Source organism: Impatiens glandulifera, chromosome 5 (genome assembly GCF_907164915.1).
Source record: "Impatiens glandulifera chromosome 5, dImpGla2.1, whole genome shotgun sequence".
NCBI lineage: Eukaryota > Viridiplantae > Streptophyta > Magnoliopsida > Ericales > Balsaminaceae > Impatiens > Impatiens glandulifera.
Genome location: NC_061866.1, coordinates 51,830,850 through 51,849,795, shown reverse-complemented (window position 1 = coordinate 51,849,795; position 18,946 = coordinate 51,830,850). Strand labels below are relative to the sequence as shown.

The 18,946-nt window shown below is 29.5% G+C and overlaps 5 protein-coding genes across 7 annotated transcripts; 2 read left to right on the top strand and 3 right to left on the bottom strand.

The window, feature by feature from the left end:
• The first annotated feature begins 1,580 nt into the window (after positions 1-1,580).
• On the top strand, positions 1,581-4,386 carry LOC124937536 (pentatricopeptide repeat-containing protein At1g07740, mitochondrial-like). Of its 2 annotated transcripts, none has more exons than XM_047477812.1 (2): positions 1,581-3,002; positions 4,176-4,386. In XM_047477812.1, the coding sequence occupies exons 1-2, from the start codon at positions 1,634-1,636 to the stop codon at positions 4,193-4,195; spliced, it is 1,389 nt and encodes a 462-aa protein (XP_047333768.1). In that variant the 5' UTR covers positions 1,581-1,633; the 3' UTR covers positions 4,196-4,386. The 2 variants fall into 2 exon arrangements, with proteins under 2 accessions (XP_047333768.1, XP_047333769.1); XM_047477813.1 differs by having other exon boundaries at positions 4,099-4,386.
• LOC124937537 (plasmodesmata-located protein 8-like) lies at positions 3,989-5,395 on the bottom strand. Of its 2 annotated transcripts, none has more exons than XM_047477814.1 (3): positions 4,748-5,393; positions 4,380-4,672; positions 3,989-4,296 (listed from the first exon to the last, which is right to left on the bottom strand). In XM_047477814.1, exons 1-3 carry the CDS (start codon positions 5,275-5,277, stop codon positions 4,178-4,180), a joined length of 942 nt encoding a protein of 313 aa, XP_047333770.1. In that variant the 5' UTR covers positions 5,278-5,393; the 3' UTR covers positions 3,989-4,177. The 2 variants fall into 2 exon arrangements, with proteins under 2 accessions (XP_047333770.1, XP_047333771.1); XM_047477815.1 differs by having other exon boundaries at positions 4,188-4,315; positions 4,748-5,395.
• Positions 5,396-6,576: 1,181 nt separating this feature from the next.
• LOC124939657 (auxin-responsive protein SAUR36-like) lies at positions 6,577-7,123 on the bottom strand. Its single transcript, XM_047480112.1, has one exon. It carries the CDS (start codon positions 7,042-7,044, stop codon positions 6,577-6,579), a length of 468 nt encoding a protein of 155 aa, XP_047336068.1. The 5' UTR covers positions 7,045-7,123.
• A 1,000-nt stretch (positions 7,124-8,123) lies between these two features.
• LOC124939789 (protein KRTCAP2 homolog) lies at positions 8,124-10,827 on the top strand. The gene is made up of 5 exons (XM_047480234.1): positions 8,124-8,280; positions 8,691-8,859; positions 9,429-9,480; positions 10,270-10,336; positions 10,476-10,827. The coding sequence occupies exons 2-5, from the start codon at positions 8,701-8,703 to the stop codon at positions 10,564-10,566; spliced, it is 369 nt and encodes a 122-aa protein (XP_047336190.1). The 5' UTR covers positions 8,124-8,280; positions 8,691-8,700; the 3' UTR covers positions 10,567-10,827.
• Positions 10,828-12,649: 1,822 nt separating this feature from the next.
• LOC124938506 (probable phytol kinase 1, chloroplastic) lies at positions 12,650-14,731 on the bottom strand. Its single transcript, XM_047478950.1, has 6 exons — positions 14,330-14,731; positions 13,760-13,827; positions 13,542-13,673; positions 13,330-13,445; positions 13,141-13,255; positions 12,650-13,030 (listed from the first exon to the last, which is right to left on the bottom strand). Exons 1-6 carry the CDS (start codon positions 14,681-14,683, stop codon positions 12,838-12,840), a joined length of 978 nt encoding a protein of 325 aa, XP_047334906.1. The 5' UTR covers positions 14,684-14,731; the 3' UTR covers positions 12,650-12,837.
• Between the last annotated feature and the right edge of the window lie 4,215 nt (positions 14,732-18,946).

The window sequence follows — 18,946 nt, the reverse complement described above, 5'->3', positions numbered from 1 at the left end:
TTTGGACAGATTCAGCAAAGATCTAGATGTGAAATTTTATGAATAAATCAATAAATAAATATTATACAAATTTGTTAAAGTATATGACTTTATTAAAATATTTTAAAAAATTAAACTTTTCAATTTTATTAACCAACATCTAACAATTTTAAATGTTTAATATAATTTTTATTTATTTATTACGAGTAATTAATTTAGGTATTTATTTTAATCCAACTATAAATAAACATTATTTTTATGCGATTGCATTAATTAATTTATTAATCAAAATATTTTTTATTTTATTTTGAAATTATCATTACATATAAATACATTGTAAATCTTTTTATCACAAAAACTCACATTTTCAAAATTATCATCAATCATTTTTATTTTAAATAATTACAAATTATTATAAAAAAAACTAATTCAGATACCAATGTCTTGTTTAAAATAATCAAAAAATCAAGAACAATTTTATATAATGAAAATTAAATATGTAAATAAAGATCTTTTAGCTAGTGGGTGATCAGTGATCTTGTCTTACCTATAAGTTTATTAAAAAAATTATGCAAATATTTGTTTAGGTGATGTAGATATATTTCTTTATTCTTTTAGAGACAATAATTGTTCACATTTAATTCTACCACATATTTGTATCCATGTTGTAGAATTGATTTGTGAGATATATTTTTTATTTTTATTTTGATTGTATAGTGAGTTTGATTGATTTTCACCTATATTATAAAAATTTGATATTTTAAGCAAAATTAGGATGAAATTATAATGATCGGTGATTTAGTACAAGATTTTTGTCATAGAATCTATAATAGGGTGGGAGATCAATGTAAATTTTATCAGTTTTGAGAGGGATTGATTCTTTAAAATCTAGTTGTTTACTATCATAATTTAAAATAATAAATTAATATGATATTATTATAATTTGGACCACAATAATATTTTATTTTGTCATATAAACATTTGGTGGGGGTAGATGCAAAATTTTCTGTCATTTTTTTGGAGAGATGAGTCATCATACTAACCTAATTTGAACTAATAAATTATGATGATCACTCAGGATAATATATTTATTATATAATTTAAGATCTAATTGTTAATTATTATTTTAAAAATTTTCATATAAAATATAAACTAATATATTTATTTAAGGGACGATAATTAGGGGTACATCTAGGTAGGTAGGGATTCGAAGTCTACCTTGATTTTTTTTTTTTTACATTATTTCAATTTCTTATTTTTTTTTAAACTTAATATATTATTTATTTATCTAATTATTAAAAAATACTTTTATTTACTCGTTTTATATAAAAAAAAATTCAATATTTGTTCACACCTAAACTCAGATTTCTAATTCGTCCTTGCGGATAGTAATTAGGTCAATCCAAAAGTTAGGTGTATCTTTATTTACATTTCATAAAAATTTAAATTAATTTTATTATGAGTATTACACATGTTTATTTTTAAAATATAAATATAAATTCACTTTATTTATTTACATGGGCCTTTACTTTGAGGCCCAATCTGATTCCATTAAACTAGGGCTGACTCGACGTTTCAAAGGACCAAAACTAACAATTTCTATTACCAAAAAAACTTAAAAAAAAAACTCAAGTTTCAGGTCAGGACCGGTTGAATGACCATTTCTCAGGCAAATTCATTCAACAAGAAACTCTTCTCTGTTCCTTGTTCTTGTTTTTCTACTATTCAATTTCACACTTCTCGTTCATCTAAACCTAGCACAAGGATTCAAACCACCCCCGAACCAATCCCATTCATTACTGATGTCAAAGAAGTGGACAACCCAGATGAAGCTCTCTCCCTTTTTCATCATTACCAGCAAATGGGATTCAAACATGATTACCCATCTTGCTCTGCTCTCATTTACAAGCTTGCAAAATCCCGTTACTTCGATGAAATCAAAACCCTTCTTTCTTACATCAAAGACTACAATATTCGTTGCCAAGAAGCTATCTTCATTGCGCTTATTCGTCATTACGGCAAATCGAACCTACCCGAGCAGGCTGTTGCACTCTTTGGTGAGATGACATCGTTCAATTGTGTACGTACATTACAGTCTTTCAATACCCTACTTAATGTTCTGGTTAGTAATTGTAAATTTGAAGAGGCGAGACACATGTTCATCTCTGCTTCCGATATGGGTTTTAGACGAAATGTAGTTACTTTCAATATTATGATAAAAGGGTTTCTTGATATGGGTGAATGGGACCTAGCCCGTCAACTGTTTGATGAAATGCCTGAGAAAAGAATTCAACCAAATGTGATTACTTATAATTGTTTGATAGGGTATATGTGTAAGAAAAGTAATCTCGACGGGGCTATGTGTTTGTTTGATGAAATGTCGAAGAAAAGGAAACGCCCTGATGCTGTCACGTATGCTATATTGATGGAGGGTTTGTGCTCAATAGGGAAGTTTAATGAAGCGAAGAAGATGATGTTTGACATGGAGTATCAAGGTTGTAAGGCCTCCTTGAAAAATTATGGCGTTTTAATGAGTGATCTTGGAAGGAGGGGTATGGTTGAAGAAGCTAAAGCTATGTTTCTCGATATGAAGAGAAGACGAATTAGACCGGATGTAGTGATATACAATATATTGATAAATTATCTCTGCAAGGAAGGTAAAGCTTCTGAGGCTTACAAGCTTTTGGTGGAGATGCAAGTGAGAGGGATTGAACCGATTGCGGTTACTTATAGGACAATGGTTGATGGGTTTTGTCAACTTGGAAACTTTGAAGACGGTTTGAGGATTCTAAGCTTAATGTTGACGAACAAGCATTGCCCGCGGCTGGAAACGTTTTGCACATTGTTTGGTGGACTGGTTAGATGTGGGAAGCTAGAAGATGCTAGCTTTGTGTTAGAAGTGATGGATAAGAGGAAAATGAGATTTGATTTGGAGATTTGGAAGACAATGGTGAATGAATTTTGTGGTGGATCTGATGAAGAAGTTTCAGTTGGACTTGTGACTGAATTGATTGCTGGCTCTGGTTAGTTTTTTAACCCTTTTCATGGCTAATATTTTGTATTATATGATTCATTTCCATTATGGGGCTGCCAAATAATCTTTCTTTACAATTTATATGACATTATTTGTATTTTCATATGTAGGAATATTGTTCTAAGGAGAATAAATTATGTCCAAATATGAATATTGAAGTGTTACTAGATTCAACACTTATTTCAATATTCTTATAAGCTACTAACCCGAAAATATCCTATTTCTACTTATACATAATGACCGAATGTGGTAAATTTGGATTGAAGGCATTTCAATGTGCTATTTTTGGTATTCTTCTAGTCGGGCACAAGTTTATACCGAAGCCTTGTTGGGTATTGGGTTATTTGAACTACCCTTAAATAACTCCTTTATAAATTCTCTTCAATTTTTCTTATCAATACTTTTAAATCTTTTTACTCAAATAATTCTCATTTTCGTTAATGTGTAAACAATTCGGTTCGGTCGGTTTGTGCATGGAAATGAACAACCAAACTGTTGATTTCGGTTTCGTTTGGTCGGTTAGATGATCGGTTCTGTGTCAGTTTTGTTCTGTGAACATAACTTATTGCTAAATAATCAATGTATACCTAAAATCTACTTAAAATAACATATACACCAGTTTAGTGTGAAAGTATTTTCTTTTACTAAGAACAAAAAGACTTATACTATTATTATATATATTTTTCAACTATTAAGAGAGAATCCATACATTAACCTTTAGGCTGCAACCAAATTATACAATATTTAAAAAAATTATTCATGATGGATAGGTAGATTTAACCATCCAACCGAACTGCAATTTAGAATACCTTGAACAGTCGGTTTGGTCGAATCAGTTGGTTTTCGGTTCGGTCAGTTTCCTTAACCAGAAGGTTACGAAAAACTGGACTGTTTATTACCGATATCTTAGACCCTCCTAGATAGATACAAAACTATCAGCTATTAATTGACATTTCATTTATTTGTGTATCTAACTAGCTTTTAATAGTTGGTTAATATTTTTTTATCAAAATATTGAAGGCCACCCATAAAGAGTACAATAACCACTCACAATATTCTTGCATATTTTGTGTTGAAAAATGAAGGGAATGGAATAAAGTAGTATTGTTGATGATGCCAACAAGTTGGACATTTTCTAACCATTGGAACCTTGGTAAACCAGGCTTACTTTTTCGCCAGTGATTTCCGACAAACCGAAAGAAGAATTATGAGGACCGCTAGGCCGGCCACCACCCCAACAATTATCGCAACCGTCTTCCCAACTTGATCATCGCCCGAAGAATCTATACAAGAATTCAAAGCCTAACTTGTAAAGATTAATATACATTCTTTGTCTTCTAGAGGAACATACTTATATAAAAAATACCTGGAGAAGAGTCGTAATAACCGGAAGCCCAACACCTAGCATAGCACTGACCCAAGAAAATATCCGCAGCCTCAGCTGACCCACAAACCGTCTTGATTTTCTGAACCGCATCAGCCAGACAAACCGAACAGTCCGAGGCAGTTAAGTCCCCATTACATTGCGCGAATCCCTCCACCAGCCCCGCCTTGCTGATTCGAAACCCCGAAGAAACTGTCAAGTCCAACAAGACATCATCTCTTCTCTTGAAGAACTCCGGGTCTCCTCCGCCCACGCTTTTCCCACACTTCTTGTACCTGCAAAACAAGAATAATGAAGAATGACAAAAACCAATATTCCTTAATTTTCTAGACAAGATTTTTACGTACTACCTGAGTTCAGTGTCCAACATTCCTAGAAAGTTGGTTTTGTCGTATCTGATTAAGCATTCCTCAAACTGGAGGCTGGCACCATAAGCATTTGGACATGCCAATTGAACCTGACTGGCTACATTTTCAACACATCCCAAACATTCTCTCAGCCTAAGATCGCCTCGACATTGGTAGAGACCGTAAATGTCTGTTGAGGTTTCGTTGGCGATGGAAAAGCTTCCGTAGAGGCTTTGAGAGGAAGATGTTACGAGGGAAGTTAGCAGATTGCGCAGGTTTGATTCGTAAGGGGAGTTTGGCTCGAATTTTTCCGGTTCAGAGCTGCAGGCCGCGTAAATGTAGCGATTGTTGTTGTTACTGGCTTTGACATACTTGACATAATGATAATTGTTGTTGTTGAATATGATGGGAAGAAGAAGATAGAAGATGAAGATGAAGATGAAGAACAAAGGTTTAGGCATTGATGAATAATATATTTTCTTGTTATTGGGTGATTTCAATTTCTTATTGGTAATGCTATTAGATGCTTTCATGGTGCTAAAGTGTGAGTGAAAATGTGTCAGTGCTTGCTTTTTCTGGGGATAACTTTTATTATATTCCCCCTACCACAACTGCCGTTTGCTTTTTGTAGTCAAGTTTAAAAAATGAAAGTGAAGATTGTAAACAATTAGTCCTCAAATTTATAGTCAATGATCAATGAACCCCACGTATTCTCTTTCTTGTAGAAGATTACATAAACTCTTAACCAATTCCTTTAAACCCCCTACAATTTTGTTATTCATAGTTATAATATTTAGTAGACTTCTCTACTAACTATCTTTATTGTCTAATCGTGACAATTTTGCCCTCCTGAATCGGCGCGGCGTAAAGACATTAAATGCAATTCGTTGTTAACCATGTAGAGATTTTTGGTTTATTTGAAAGATAATCATTTGAATAGTCAAAGGGCTTATTTGTATTTTGATGCAATATTTTATTTTTCTATATAAAGCCCACACTACTTTTGGCCAGCAACATCTTAAACTGATATAGAATCAGATTTTTGTTCATATTTTTTTAGACACTTTATTGAGTCATCTGGGCATATATTACTTTTACAATAAATTGTAATAAAATTAAGTTATATTTTGCTAGCATCTTAAAAATTATTAAATTCTTAGATTTGAGTATCATACTATCTTCTAAATTAAAAAAATATATATATATTGGACTTGTTCAAAAACATTTGAAACTAGAGTGGAAATAAGTTTCAACTGACCAATATTATTAATATATATATACCATAAATAAATTCTCAATAGATATTAAAAAAAGAAGTAATAATAATTATTTTATCGTAAAAGCAGATCCGGATCTGGACTTTCCAAATTCAGACATTTATATTATTATTTTTCTGGTTAGTGCTAAACAAACAATTTGTGCGGGCGGAGAATTTATTAATATCTTCCCAACGGATTATTTAATATAATATATGTTTAAATTTTATGTTATTATAAAGAATATGAACAATAAATAAGTGATTTTATATATTTAATTGTGTTTATAGTGTTTAGAGCATAACTTATGTGAGATCGGGACGAGAACACAAATACCATTCTCATTCGGTTTTATAAAAAAAAAAAAAACGCCCAAACAGGACAATTCGGTTCGATTATCACGGGGTAATTTCAAATTATCATCATTGTATTTACGTCAAAATTGGTATGAATTAAAATTAAAATATGAAAAAATACCTAAAAATTAATAAAAATATATAAAAGTGATACAAAATTACACTACCTAACAAACTTTGCTTTCTATTTAATCTAACAACAACAACCCATTATTATTCATCACCACTTGGTTAATTTCCGGCGACCACCAGCGGCGGCGGCAATCCTGGTTTGAACATTTTCAAAATCAGACACCTTACAAGGAATAGTAATTTTGCCAGGATGATTAAACCCAAATTCATCCTGTGATTCTCTCAACAACTCTCCGAATAACGGATGATTCAAATATATAACCGGAATCGTAAACTCATGAAATCCATCGCCGCCGCCGTCTCTTTGGCCGACGTAAACAGCCATATAGCCTTTCGGCGGCACCGACAGCTTATCGTCGTCAGCGGCGTTGTTCAATGGAACATATCCCCGTCTCGAGTTACTCGGTTTGCATGAACAAAAGGACATGGCTTTTTTCTTGAGAGAGTTAAATATACGCGAGATTGAACGCGCTCTGTTCATCGGCGGCGGCCGGATGTAGCGTTTATAACCGGATCGTCGTCGGCGTTTAAGCCTGAATCCGTGAATCTTACCCATTTGTGTAAAGAAAAGAAAAGAAAAGAAAAGAAAAGAAAAGAAGTATTAGTAAATCTTCAAGGAGAAGGGTAAGGGATCAGAGATGGAGATGGAAAGGAAAAAGAAAGAGATGCAGCAGATGGGTATTTTCATGGATGTACTGCTGAAGAAGACAGATTTCTCGATTCTATTATTATGTATGATTTTTGAGAAGCAGAGAATATATGCTATGATTAGGCAAGCTTTTTATAGTTCTAAGGAAGAAGAAGAACAAGGCAAGGGACCACGTTCAAAGCAAAAAGCTGAGGTCCATGTAAATGATGGACATTTTGAATCAAAGAAATTATTAAATTAAACGAACAATTTACAAAATTCAAATTCTTAATAGAGAAATTCAACCATAATGCAATTTGTTGAGGGTTTATTCAAATAAAGAAGTTATTTAAGTTTCTAACGAGGAGGGTTAGAGAAAATTGAAAAAAGTATGATGTCGAAAAAATCTTTATCAAATATTATGAACCACATACCGTTGTAATAATCTTTAGTCGAGGGGTTTTTGATAATTAACACCCAAAAATTAATTTATATATATATATATATATATACATAATAGTATGTAAAAAAAATGAAAAACAACTTCAGATTCGATATTTCATCTCATTTATTGTTAAGAAGGAGACGGACATCATTTAGAGTATTATTCAGATTACAAGAATTTGAGATGAAAAATTTGTTCAGACACTTTCCGATTCTAAAATTCTATTTTTTTATTTTACTTTTATAGTCTTTTAAAGTGAAAAAAAAATAAAGTAATAGATTCTAAATAAATAAAATTGTGATTGAAGCAATCCTTCTTATATATATTGGAATTTGTACAAGTTTATTGAGATAAATGTGGATGATAAACTCTTATATAATGGAATTTTCTTTGCTTTCTAAAAAAAATTAGTCTCACTTGAACTATTAATGAATTATTTTATAAAAACTCTTATTTTATTTGAAATAAATAAATAATAATGGTTTATTTTTTATTTAATAAAGATTTCAGTATTATTAAAAAAAAAAAGGATAAATCTGGTTTTTGACAATCTTACCCTGGGTAGAAATAAGAAATTAACAATCGTGTCCAAGTTCCTCATTTCGTCGTCTCGCGCCCCTCTTCTTCTTCACTCATAGATCTCCGGTCAATCGCATTGTACGGAAGCGAATCAGTCGTCGCCGGAGCGGTTGATAACATTTCCGGTGGTCGTGAGCAAGGTATATGATCTATCATCTTCTTCAAACCTAGTTTACGATCATCCGCATAATTATGATTGCCAAATCCAGCTGCTATAGATCCCTGACTGAGAGAATCTCCATCCGTTTTGTTTTAAATATATTTGTGTTTCTGCTATATTCTCGCTCATTGAACGTCAATTTTGAATTGGATTGAAGCGTTATGATTTCTCAATTTCTAGATTGTCTTAGTTTCAGCTTTGAGTCACCAGACTGTGAGATTGAGATCAACATTGCCGAGATGTTTATTTTAGGTTTGATTTGATACTAATTGTGGATTTCACAAGAACATGTGATTCCCCAAATCAATTCAATCATGTTATAGAAGTATGATCTATTGTCCTGCTGCTGGTTTAAGAACTAATTTCAGTAATCTGTGTTCTTTCTTGCAGCCACGATTCAATGGCAGGGACGACAGGAAGTTCAATGTTATACTCACTTCTCCTATTCATTCTCATCCTGTCCCTTCAACAAATGTATAGAGTGAAACTAGCCTCATCTGAGGTGTTCACCATACTTGGCGGTTTTACCAGCTCTCTCTTGTTCACGGTGTTGCTAACAGTAAGTCCATTCTTATGCTAAACTAGGTTTAGTTTGACGATTTCTCTTATTCTATGGGCATGGCGTGGATTTACCCTTTCTTCTATATTGAGTCATTGACCTAACCAATTGATCAGGAATATAGTTTTGAACGGATTAAGTAATGTTAACTTAAGGGGGGATCTTCTTTGTAAGGCTTCAACATTTTTAGCTTGTGAATACTTCTTTATTGGGTTATGACTTAAGCTTGTGGATAGATGGATTACAAAGGTTGTGAGGGATAGATTCCTTAGAAACCGAAGAATTGGTCACATTGTTTTCACAGAAACTGAGTTCAACCCTGTTAACACAAAATGATGGTTAACAAAGCTATTTTAGAATTGACCAGATAGGTCCCATTTTCTTGCCAGTTCAAGTCTTTATCTAGATCTTGTTTGGTATGTTTCTTATAGTATCACATGTATATTTTTGTGCGAACTATATCATTATAGAACAATTGTGTTTGATTTTTCAGATTGATGGGAGATGGTGGTCTCACAAAATCCTTTAATTCAACCTTATAATTGATTTTTCAACTTTTTTCCTTGCAGTTCATTGGGAATTACCAAGAGACAATTGGTGCGAAGACTGGATGGGGTACAGGTGAGTCCATTTTTTCCCACAATTTCCTTTTTTTTTTAAAACACACTGTTGCAGTAAGGAAGCATGTTTGGTATTATCACCCAATACATGTCAAACATTCTTCTATTCAAAGAGTTCGGAAAAGAAATTCATGTCAGATCTGATTCTTGAACATCTAACTGGATCAAATTGCTCCACAAACTTTCTGAATTAGATTAAATCAACATTCAACGCCTTGTTTAGTTGTTATAGGTCATAGTGGGTAATGGACTTCTTGGTTATATATGTTCTATGGGCAATTGACTTTTTGTTAAATTTGAATGTTTTGGCTCTAAATCTGAACGGGAAACATATCATGATATCATTAGGTTAGATGTCAAGTCACTCAATAAACTTGTGTTTTACTTATTATTGGAATCTGAATTGAATCAGAAAGTTCTAGCAAACGGATGCTGGGGATATCCAATATTTGAAAATTGTATCTAGAATTACTGGAAATGTGGAAACTCGCAAATTGCAATATGTTCAAAAGGCACCCCACATGTAATAAGACTATTGCTCTAAATGAGAGCCCCCAAATTGCATCAACTTGAGTTTGATCTTAAAATTTACTAGATGATTTTGTCGTTTCAAACGATATTCTTTGTTTCATGATATGACATGCAGATTATGATGTTGAGTTTTCCTCATGTAGCTTAATGTCTGAAGTTTTTCTCTTTTATCCCTTTTTCTTTTCATTGTATTTTCGGATATGCTTAGATTGGTAATGTAATTAATTTCTTTGCGTTTCTATTTTATTTCTTCTTGCAGTAATCTTGGCAGAGACAGTTGCTCTTATCGCTGCAGGCACTGTTCATCGTGTCTGCGTCACAACATGGTATGGTAACCTCTTATTTTGTTCATAATAATTTCTTTTTTTTGGAAACTGTTAATGTGATATAGAAAGATACAACAAACAAAAGAAAATGGTTTCATCACAACACTTAGATTTATGTGGTTATGTTCGGATTTTGCAGCTTCTTGTTCTCAGCTGGAATTCTTTACGAGGTTAATAAGCTATCAGGAATGAAGCTTTCGAAGATTGATTCCAAGACAAAGAGGATCTGAGAAAGAAGCAACTAAAATTTCCCATTTAATCTCATGCTCTCTAGTTTTGTTTTCTTCATTTTTTAGGAAAAATTAAACTGGATTTATTTGTGATAAATTATTAGTTTGGTAGGTCTATTTGGAAGCTACATTTTTATTTACCTTGGTTTGACATTATAATATTGTCACATGACATATAGGCACTCACGAACCTCTCATTTTCCCTAATGAAAGGAAACAATGTTGGATTTTAATGAGAAAGATTCTATATATTTTGAGAAATTAGGGTAATTTATGCATTACTGGTATAAATCTGTGGTTGAGATCACAATGATTTCATTTGAAAATACATTTATTTTGTGTGTTGAATTTCTCATTCGGGGATGTATTTGAATTCAGTCTAAACCAATTTTAAAACTTAATTGAAGGTTTTATGTCTAAATCCAGTTTCTAAATACGGTCTAAATAATAATTTGATTTTTATTGTGTGGGGTATTTTTTTTATTGTGTGGGGTATTTTTTTTAGAAATGTAACTAATCTCCGCGGGTTAAGCACGTACTTCGTAAATATATGTTCAAATCCAAAACCTCGAGGAGGATAGAGATATTTACTGTTTGTTGTCACTTATTTGATTTTAAGTTATTTAAGATTTTTATTGAATTTTAGAAATTCTTATTATTTGAATTTTTAATGGTTGAATTATTATAAAAAATATTATTTAAATTTATAAAATAAAAATATTATAATATTTTGAATGATTGAATTGATTAAGAAAATGTGATACTTCTAGATTTTTTTATAAGAAAAAAACACATCAAAGGATATTATTAAATATTTTAGGCGGTGCAATTAAGAAGAAAATATATATATTGGTATATAATTAAATATGAACCGACCCGTTCTTAATTTCTTACACGCGCAAAATTAATAGCAACGGCTAGAAATGTACGTAGGCATGGTCTTGAAGTGATTTTTTTGATTTTGTCTAAGTTTTATCTAAAAAAAACTTTTTTTATAAAAAAAAATAGAAAAAAATTGGTTTTTAAAATTTAAAGACTAATTTGTCCTTTGACTTTAGAAGACATGGTGTGGTGATGGTGTAGGTGAGAGAATGATGGTTTAAAGAGAAAATAAAATTAGAGGGTAGTTTTGATATTTAAATGATAAAATTATTTGATTTGATGATTAATAAGATTTTTGATTTTGGGATAAAAATTGGGTTTTATCCCAAAAATCTCTTCATCAATCGAGGCCGTAGTTTTTTTTAAAAGATAATTTATTTTTTTCTAAAAAAAATCTTGCAACTAGGAAAATATTTATATATTTGATAATTTGAATAATAAATAATTGAAGACAATGACTCCATTTAGTCAATAAATAAATAAATTTAATGGAACCTTATCTACATCTTCAGTCTAGACTGACAATGGTCCCTAGGAACATAGCCTAGGAACATAGCCCATGTGCAATTGTTAATGGCACAGAAAAATATATAATAATAATAATAGAGTACTCATAATAATAATACTCAAATTTTGCTATTTTTAATTCTTTGAAATCAATTGGAACCCTCGGCTACCATTTATCATGTATCCTGCCCCTCTTACCGGGAAGAGAGGGGAGATGCAAATCCTTAATTTATGAAACTTTTGATCCCTTAATCAATTAATTAGATTTCTTTACTTCATTTCTTTTTTAAAATTTTACTATCTACAAACTTCAACATAAAACTATATTAATAAGAATCCAACTAATTTTTTTAAACAAGACTTTACCCTTGAGCAATCATTTCAAAATTTGAAACCATCGTTTAAAACTTTCAGTGATCCATTTTCCCCTTTCCCTTTCACTTGGAGGGCAAAACAGTAATTTCTTATTTTTATTTTTTAAAATGACTGAAAAGAATAAAGATCACCCTGTCAAGATCATATCCCATCCTTAAGGGAAAATAAAATTTGAAACTTTCATCTTTTGTTATTAAAAACACATGTATTTACAACCCATAAGAATAGTTTAAATGTCAAGAATCTTACCTAAGAAATACCCATTAAAAATCTCATTTAAAAAGGTAATTGAAAAGATACTATTATGCACTTCACCTACTATGTTTAAAACTGTGAAGGCTAATATTTATGGTGTAAGATGAGCTGCTTTTTATATAAGCTAATAAATGCTTCTTTGTGTTTCAGACTTTCAGTCATAAACCAAAGCTCAACAATAAGTATAAACAAAATGTGCATCATATATAACAACAACAACAATAAAACATTTATATGAGAGATGAGATTTAGCTAAATACCTTTAAAGCACATCATCCCTATGAGCATACTTGACAGTGGAACAGATATATTGTCATCTATTCTTCCAGCTGTTGGAAGAGATTCCACAATCGTCGCAACCAAAGAAATCAGGGCAACTTTTTCGATTGTCCCAATCCAATCCAACTCAAAGTACCCGATGATAGAAGAGAAGTAGAACAACATCCTATCATATAAAATAGTATCATACCAAGAACACGCATCATGTCAGTTTCCAAATCCAAACTTATAAAAAAAATATGAAAAGGAGAACAAGATTCAACCAACAACACTCACCCTATGGAAACTAGGAAACCGAAGACAAACATTGACATGCTCCCAGCCAAGCTCTTGTTTCTGTTATAAGGAAGCTTCAATGACCCAAATCTTCTTCCTATTATATCAGCAATGCCTGTAATTCAAAGCTGAATCAGAAAACAACTGAAGAAACTAATAATGAACGATGATTTAAGGAATGTGTGTTACCGTCACCACCACACATCATGGCTAAGGAGATCACTCCAATCGGTGAATCGCGCCAGAAGATTACACCACAAGCTATAAGTACAAGAACATAGTATAGAGGACCTCTTAGTAATTCTCTGCAGGAAAAAAATAAACAATTGATGTAGTCATTTGCATACATACAATCAACAGTAAGGAAATTCTTATTATTGTAAACAGATGAATTAACATACTCTGCTTTTCCTTCGCGAGTAACAGATTTTATCAGGCGTTCATCATTTGAAAGGGAAAGGCCATAAAAAACAAGCCTTAAGCAATTTGCAAGTGGAACTAGAGATGCGAAATATCGAGCTTCTGTTGCAGTGCTATTCTAGGATTAACATTCAACACTTTCTGTCAATTTCAGAACTAAGAATGGATCAATATCCAATATTTTGATAAGACAATGTACCTGAATATTGGCCAGGAAAACATGAAAAGCAATCCTGATAATATGTGAACCAGTTTCCTGCTCAAGTTCTGCATCATTGACGTCAAGAGCACTAAGAATAATAACAAGTTATCTGATTAAATCTCATCTAATGGCCACAAACCTAGATTAGAACTCGAAAACTGTCACAATCATCAGTCCTAAGAACTTTGATCTCCAATATCATTTGAAGTTCATCAAAATTTACTACTATCTTATAACTCATCGTAGTAACACAGATGCATATCAACAAGGAGCAGGATTACAAGATCTCTATATCTGAAAGCAGATACTCATCCGCCACGTAAAATCTTCGTTATAGTTCTAGAGTTAATTAAGATCATTAAGGCATAACTGTAGATCTACCAATTCTAGACTTCATCAACTGATGTTCCGATTAAGGAATAGAAAATAAATTGATTAAAATGTAGAAGGAACTGAAGATCTATCTAGCGATCTACAGATATAAGCAATATCCAGCAGTTTTTTGCAATGTATAATACAAACATGCATGCAAGGACAAACAAAGAAGATAGTGAAGGAAGCGGTTACTTGTTCGATGAAAGAGCGCTGAGTGAGATAATCAAAGACGAAGACCAAAGCATATGCGCCTGCCATTACCAGTGCAGTCGCGCCGACGTCGTGAAGGATATCTCCACTATTTCCAACTGCGGCGAGCACAGAAACAGAGGATGACCTTAATTTGGAATCCCTGACACGGTGCCAGTTGAGACGGTGAGGAAACTGCCGGCACAAAGCGGTTTTCAAGCTCGTTCGTTCGTGAATTGGATTGAAATCATACAGAGGTGCTATGCGATCAATTCTAGTGAGACTGGATTTGGCGGTTAAGCAAATTACGGCAACATTTCTTGACGCTACTGTAGAGAGAGTAGCTGATATCATCATTTTCTGCTCTTTCTCTCTCTAAGGCGGCTATAGATGCGTCTGCCGTTGCCGGAGGGGATTTAGTAAAATATCTATCTAAAAAAACAGTTATTATTTCATTAATAACAATTTTTACAATTTTTACAATTTTTAACTAATCATATTTACTTTCTTATTTCTTAACTTACTAATGTGATTTCAAATAAAATTTTATTATTCTTTTATAAAATACATATATATATATATATATTTATTTTTAAAATAAAAATTATCTCTCACACTTTTTTTTTCCTAGTCACGTCATTGTTCAATTTTCCTCTTCTGTCTAACCTTTTAAAATAAATACTATTATATTATAAAATTATTTAAATATTAATTTATTGAATTGACTGAAAAAAGAATGAGGTGTTCATCAACTTTTTAATATTTGAAGTAAAAAAACAACTTATACATTTCTTTTATTAATATCTTGCATTTTTATATATCTCTTACTAATGTTTTCTCATTTATACATAAATTATAAGTTTTTTAGAAAAGCCTGGTTATTAAAAAAAATATTTAAAGAGACAATATTTTGTTAATAAAAATATTTACAAAATATTAATATATAATTATAAAATAATGGGGAGTCGGGTTAGTTCGATGCTACCCATAAAGTAGTGTATTGATCCATTAAAAAAATGTCACATGTACAAAGAAAAAAAAATTAACAAAGGAGGGAAGTGATGTTTTCACTTTTGTATATATGTATCACTTTATGAGTGGAATACATATACTATCTGCTGTATGGTAACATCGAATTAATCGTGATAAGGGGAGAAAATTTGAAAGAGGGAAGAAAATGATGCATCACTATAACACGGGTTAAAAAAAATAATATTTTTTGTTTACCAAATTACAAATTGCACTGTCACGTCATTTTTTTTTTCATTCACTTTTCTAAATTCACTTTCTTTCGAAATCATTTCTCTAAAATTATAAATAATAATTTAAAATATATAATATTTTAGTGAGCAATACTATATTTTAGATAAAAATTTTATTATTTGAGTTATTATATTGTGGTGATTTAATTTAATTTCATTTATTATCTATACAATACAAGTTATTATCTATATAAAGAGTTAAGCCTGTGGTATTTTGAATACAAGTTATTATATTCTATGAAATTTCAAATAATTTATATATTTTTTAGTTACTTACTATTATCAATAATAAAATGTATTAACCTTAGATCTTGTATGATCTTTTTTTGTCTAATAATTATATAGAGTTTGTATACAAAATTTGTTTGACTTAATTTTTTTTTTAAATATTTTTTTAAAGTTTAATGATAATTTTATATTTTAAATAGATGAGATAAAAAAATTAGAGTGAAAATATTAAATAAAATATATTGTAATATTAAGATAAATTACAAGAGTAATAGGATAAATGAAGCTGAAAGTTCATAAAAATATTAAGCTATGGGTAAATTCTTAAAAATAAATTAAATTTAGTAAAATGTCAATAAATAAATTTAACAGTTTTTTTTTTTAATTTATTTATTTATAGAGACCAGACAATTAAATAGATAAATTCCGTATACCTGGTACCAATCCAGCCAAACCTTGGCCAGGCCCACTTCTGGCAATAGTACCAAAGTTGTAAAAACGTACGATTATTTATAACCTTTTAAAGTGAAATTTCTATTATTTCTTACCAATTAAATGTACTAAAAACTTGGGTCTTCTTTGGATTTGGATTATTTTTCAAATAATTCAATAAAATTAATTATCATTTCACTCATATTCTTATTTATCAAATTAATTAATTAATTAATTAAAATATTAAAATACATTCTATTTTAAATTATTATTATTTATTTTATTTATATATATCAATACTCTTTTAAATTATTTTACTAAAAAACATCATTATTTTCTCAAAATCATCACTAATAATCATTTTTTATCTCCTTATATTATTTAAATAACTGGCGAGAACAAAGTTTTTTTAATGAAATATTTAATTTCGTTCTCTTAAAAATTACTAATATAAGAAATAAAATATATTTAATTTTTGACAATAAGTGTCTTGAGAACACATCATCAATGAAAATAATACATAACTTTTATATCCAGCTTAATTTAATTGAAATTATTTAATTGTATTATTAAAAATTGGTTCTGATTGCGACAAAAACCTACCATATAAGTAATAGTTAAAGGTTGATTAGTCCAAAATTAAAAGCTTTCCGACAACAACTAAAAATGAAAAAAAAAAAAAATTGGAATGAGTTCTAGTTCTTGATATTACTTATGAAATAAAAAAATTTAATGTGAAAAGTTCATTTTTTTCTATGAATAAAGACAGAACGTGAATATTCAAAAAAGTTAAAATTTTCTTTCTGAATGAAAAAAATGAGATATTTATGTTTTTAGATATAAAGTAAAATTTAGGTTATTTTTACTTTATTCTAATTATTATACAATTTGTAACTAAAAAATAGCAAAAAATAAAGTATAATAATTGTATTAATAAAGAATATTGAGTTTTTTTATTAATAAAATATTAATGATTAAGATTTTTTTTAAAATAAAATTTTGAAAGGAAACAATCAGTGTGGGATAGAGAGAATAAAATAAAGAATAAAAACATTGTGTCTTTTTTAAGATTAAAAAAATTAAACACATTTGTAACAACATTACTAAATGAAAAAATTGTATAAGAGGGGATTAATCTCTATTTTAATTTATTTAGTAGGTAAAAGTCTTTAAAAACTTATTTGGTACATAATTTTTTCATTTTTCAAAATAAAAAATTCATATTTATCAAAAAAATAAATATGATAAACATTTAATTTCGTAACTAGATCTAAAAATGATAAAAACAACACTTTTACGTGCAATTCTTACATAAAAAAAACTAATTCAATAATAAACACTATTTTTTTTATAAAGTATTAAAAATTTTAAAAAATATTGTATACAATATTTATTAAAAAAATTAATACTATGAACCGACTAGTTGACCATTCAAACTGATCAGAAATGTACCGATCAAATTTGAATCCTAAAACAATAAAATATACTGTCAGTGGAATATAAGATTAAACATACTATACTATCAGTGGAATATAAGATTTTATACGATAAAACTAATATATATCATAGTCAATATATAATTTATTTAAATAAACTTACATTGTGAACAAATTTTATGAATATACTAAATTGATATTTTTGTCTATCTTATAAATAATGATTGGCGGTAATGGAGGATATACAAATATTTTTGGATAAAATGATTCAAAAAGTATTAATATATAATGTTAAAATAAATATTAATAATTTAAAATATAAAATATTTTAGTATTTTGATTAATAAATTAAGTGATATAATAAAAGTAAGTGGTAACGAAAATATATTTTTTTATTTGAATTATTCATATTATTAGTCCAAAATTATGCAAAATTTAACCATTATCATTGTTGAATATGATTGTGAAACTATGGATGCAATGTTTTTTAAGAAAAAAACATTGTTTGGAACAAACTTGTGTTAAAATAAATTCACTTTGAATACTCTTCTAACATGTGGTCATTTCAGCTAGCATTAGATAATTAGATAGATGATGGTGTAAAAATGTATTTTGACATGGTGATTTTCACCATGTTCTTCAAATTTTATTTTGATTTTTAAAATATTTTATAACGTCCCTTCATCATTTTTAAATAAGATTTATTGAAAAAAAAATAAATAAAGTAGAAAGCCAAATTAAAAAAATAAATTAATGCCAAAGTGACCACCAAAATATCATGTATTTGGAAGAATTGAAAATATTGACTTTTTCGTATACCAAAAATTGATAAGATATGGTATGATACTGAAATTATCAACACAATATTTTTAAAATTTTGGTATATCTATATATTGAAATAATATTTATAAATAATTAAGTTTTAATTTCTATTTTCAACAATTATATTCATAAATTCTCTATAAATTATTTAACAAATTCAAACTATTATAACAAATCATTCTATTTTAGGAATTTATTTATTTTTTGAACGGATGTAAAATTTAACTCTAAAATTATCTATAATCTTAATAAATTTATTTACTTTATTCTAAATATATTTAATGTTAATTTAATTTTTAAAAATTAAATCAAAATATAATTAAATTTTAAATTATTCCGTGTGGAGTCTATAGACGGTATAATACTCATGTCGAACCGAAATTGAAGCATATAATATTAGGTAGGATCACTACGGGGATGCTTGGTATGTAGTTTTTGTA

Bases quoted from the DNA above. Each gene is read 5' to 3' on its own strand.
- LOC124939657 (XM_047480112.1), bottom strand. From the start codon at position 7,044: ATGGGTAAGATTCACGGATTCAGGCTTAAACGCCGACGACGATCCGGT.
- LOC124937536 (XM_047477812.1), top strand. From the start codon at position 1,634: ATGACCATTTCTCAGGCAAATTCATTCAACAAGAAACTCTTCTCTGTT. The intron at 3,003-4,175 runs GTTAGTTTTTTA...TTGGTAAACCAG, and splicing joins TGAATTGATTGCTGGCTCTG to GCTTACTTTTTCGCCAGTGA.
- LOC124938506 (XM_047478950.1), bottom strand. From the start codon at position 14,683: ATGATGATATCAGCTACTCTCTCTACAGTAGCGTCAAGAAATGTTGCC. The intron at 13,674-13,759 runs GTACATTGTCTT...ATCCTAGAATAG, and splicing joins TTTTCCTGGCCAATATTCAG to CACTGCAACAGAAGCTCGAT. The intron at 13,446-13,541 runs GTATGTTAATTC...TTTTTCCTGCAG, and splicing joins ACTCGCGAAGGAAAAGCAGA to AGAATTACTAAGAGGTCCTC.
- LOC124939789 (XM_047480234.1), top strand. From the start codon at position 8,701: ATGGCAGGGACGACAGGAAGTTCAATGTTATACTCACTTCTCCTATTC. The intron at 8,860-9,428 runs GTAAGTCCATTC...TTTTCCTTGCAG, and splicing joins TGTTCACGGTGTTGCTAACA to TTCATTGGGAATTACCAAGA. The intron at 10,337-10,475 runs GTATGGTAACCT...CGGATTTTGCAG, and splicing joins CGTGTCTGCGTCACAACATG to CTTCTTGTTCTCAGCTGGAA.
- LOC124937537 (XM_047477814.1), bottom strand. From the start codon at position 5,277: ATGAAAGCATCTAATAGCATTACCAATAAGAAATTGAAATCACCCAAT. The intron at 4,673-4,747 runs GTAGTACGTAAA...CTTGTTTTGCAG, and splicing joins ATGTTGGACACTGAACTCAG to GTACAAGAAGTGTGGGAAAA. The intron at 4,297-4,379 runs GTATTTTTTATA...ATTCTTGTATAG, and splicing joins TTATTACGACTCTTCTCCAG to ATTCTTCGGGCGATGATCAA.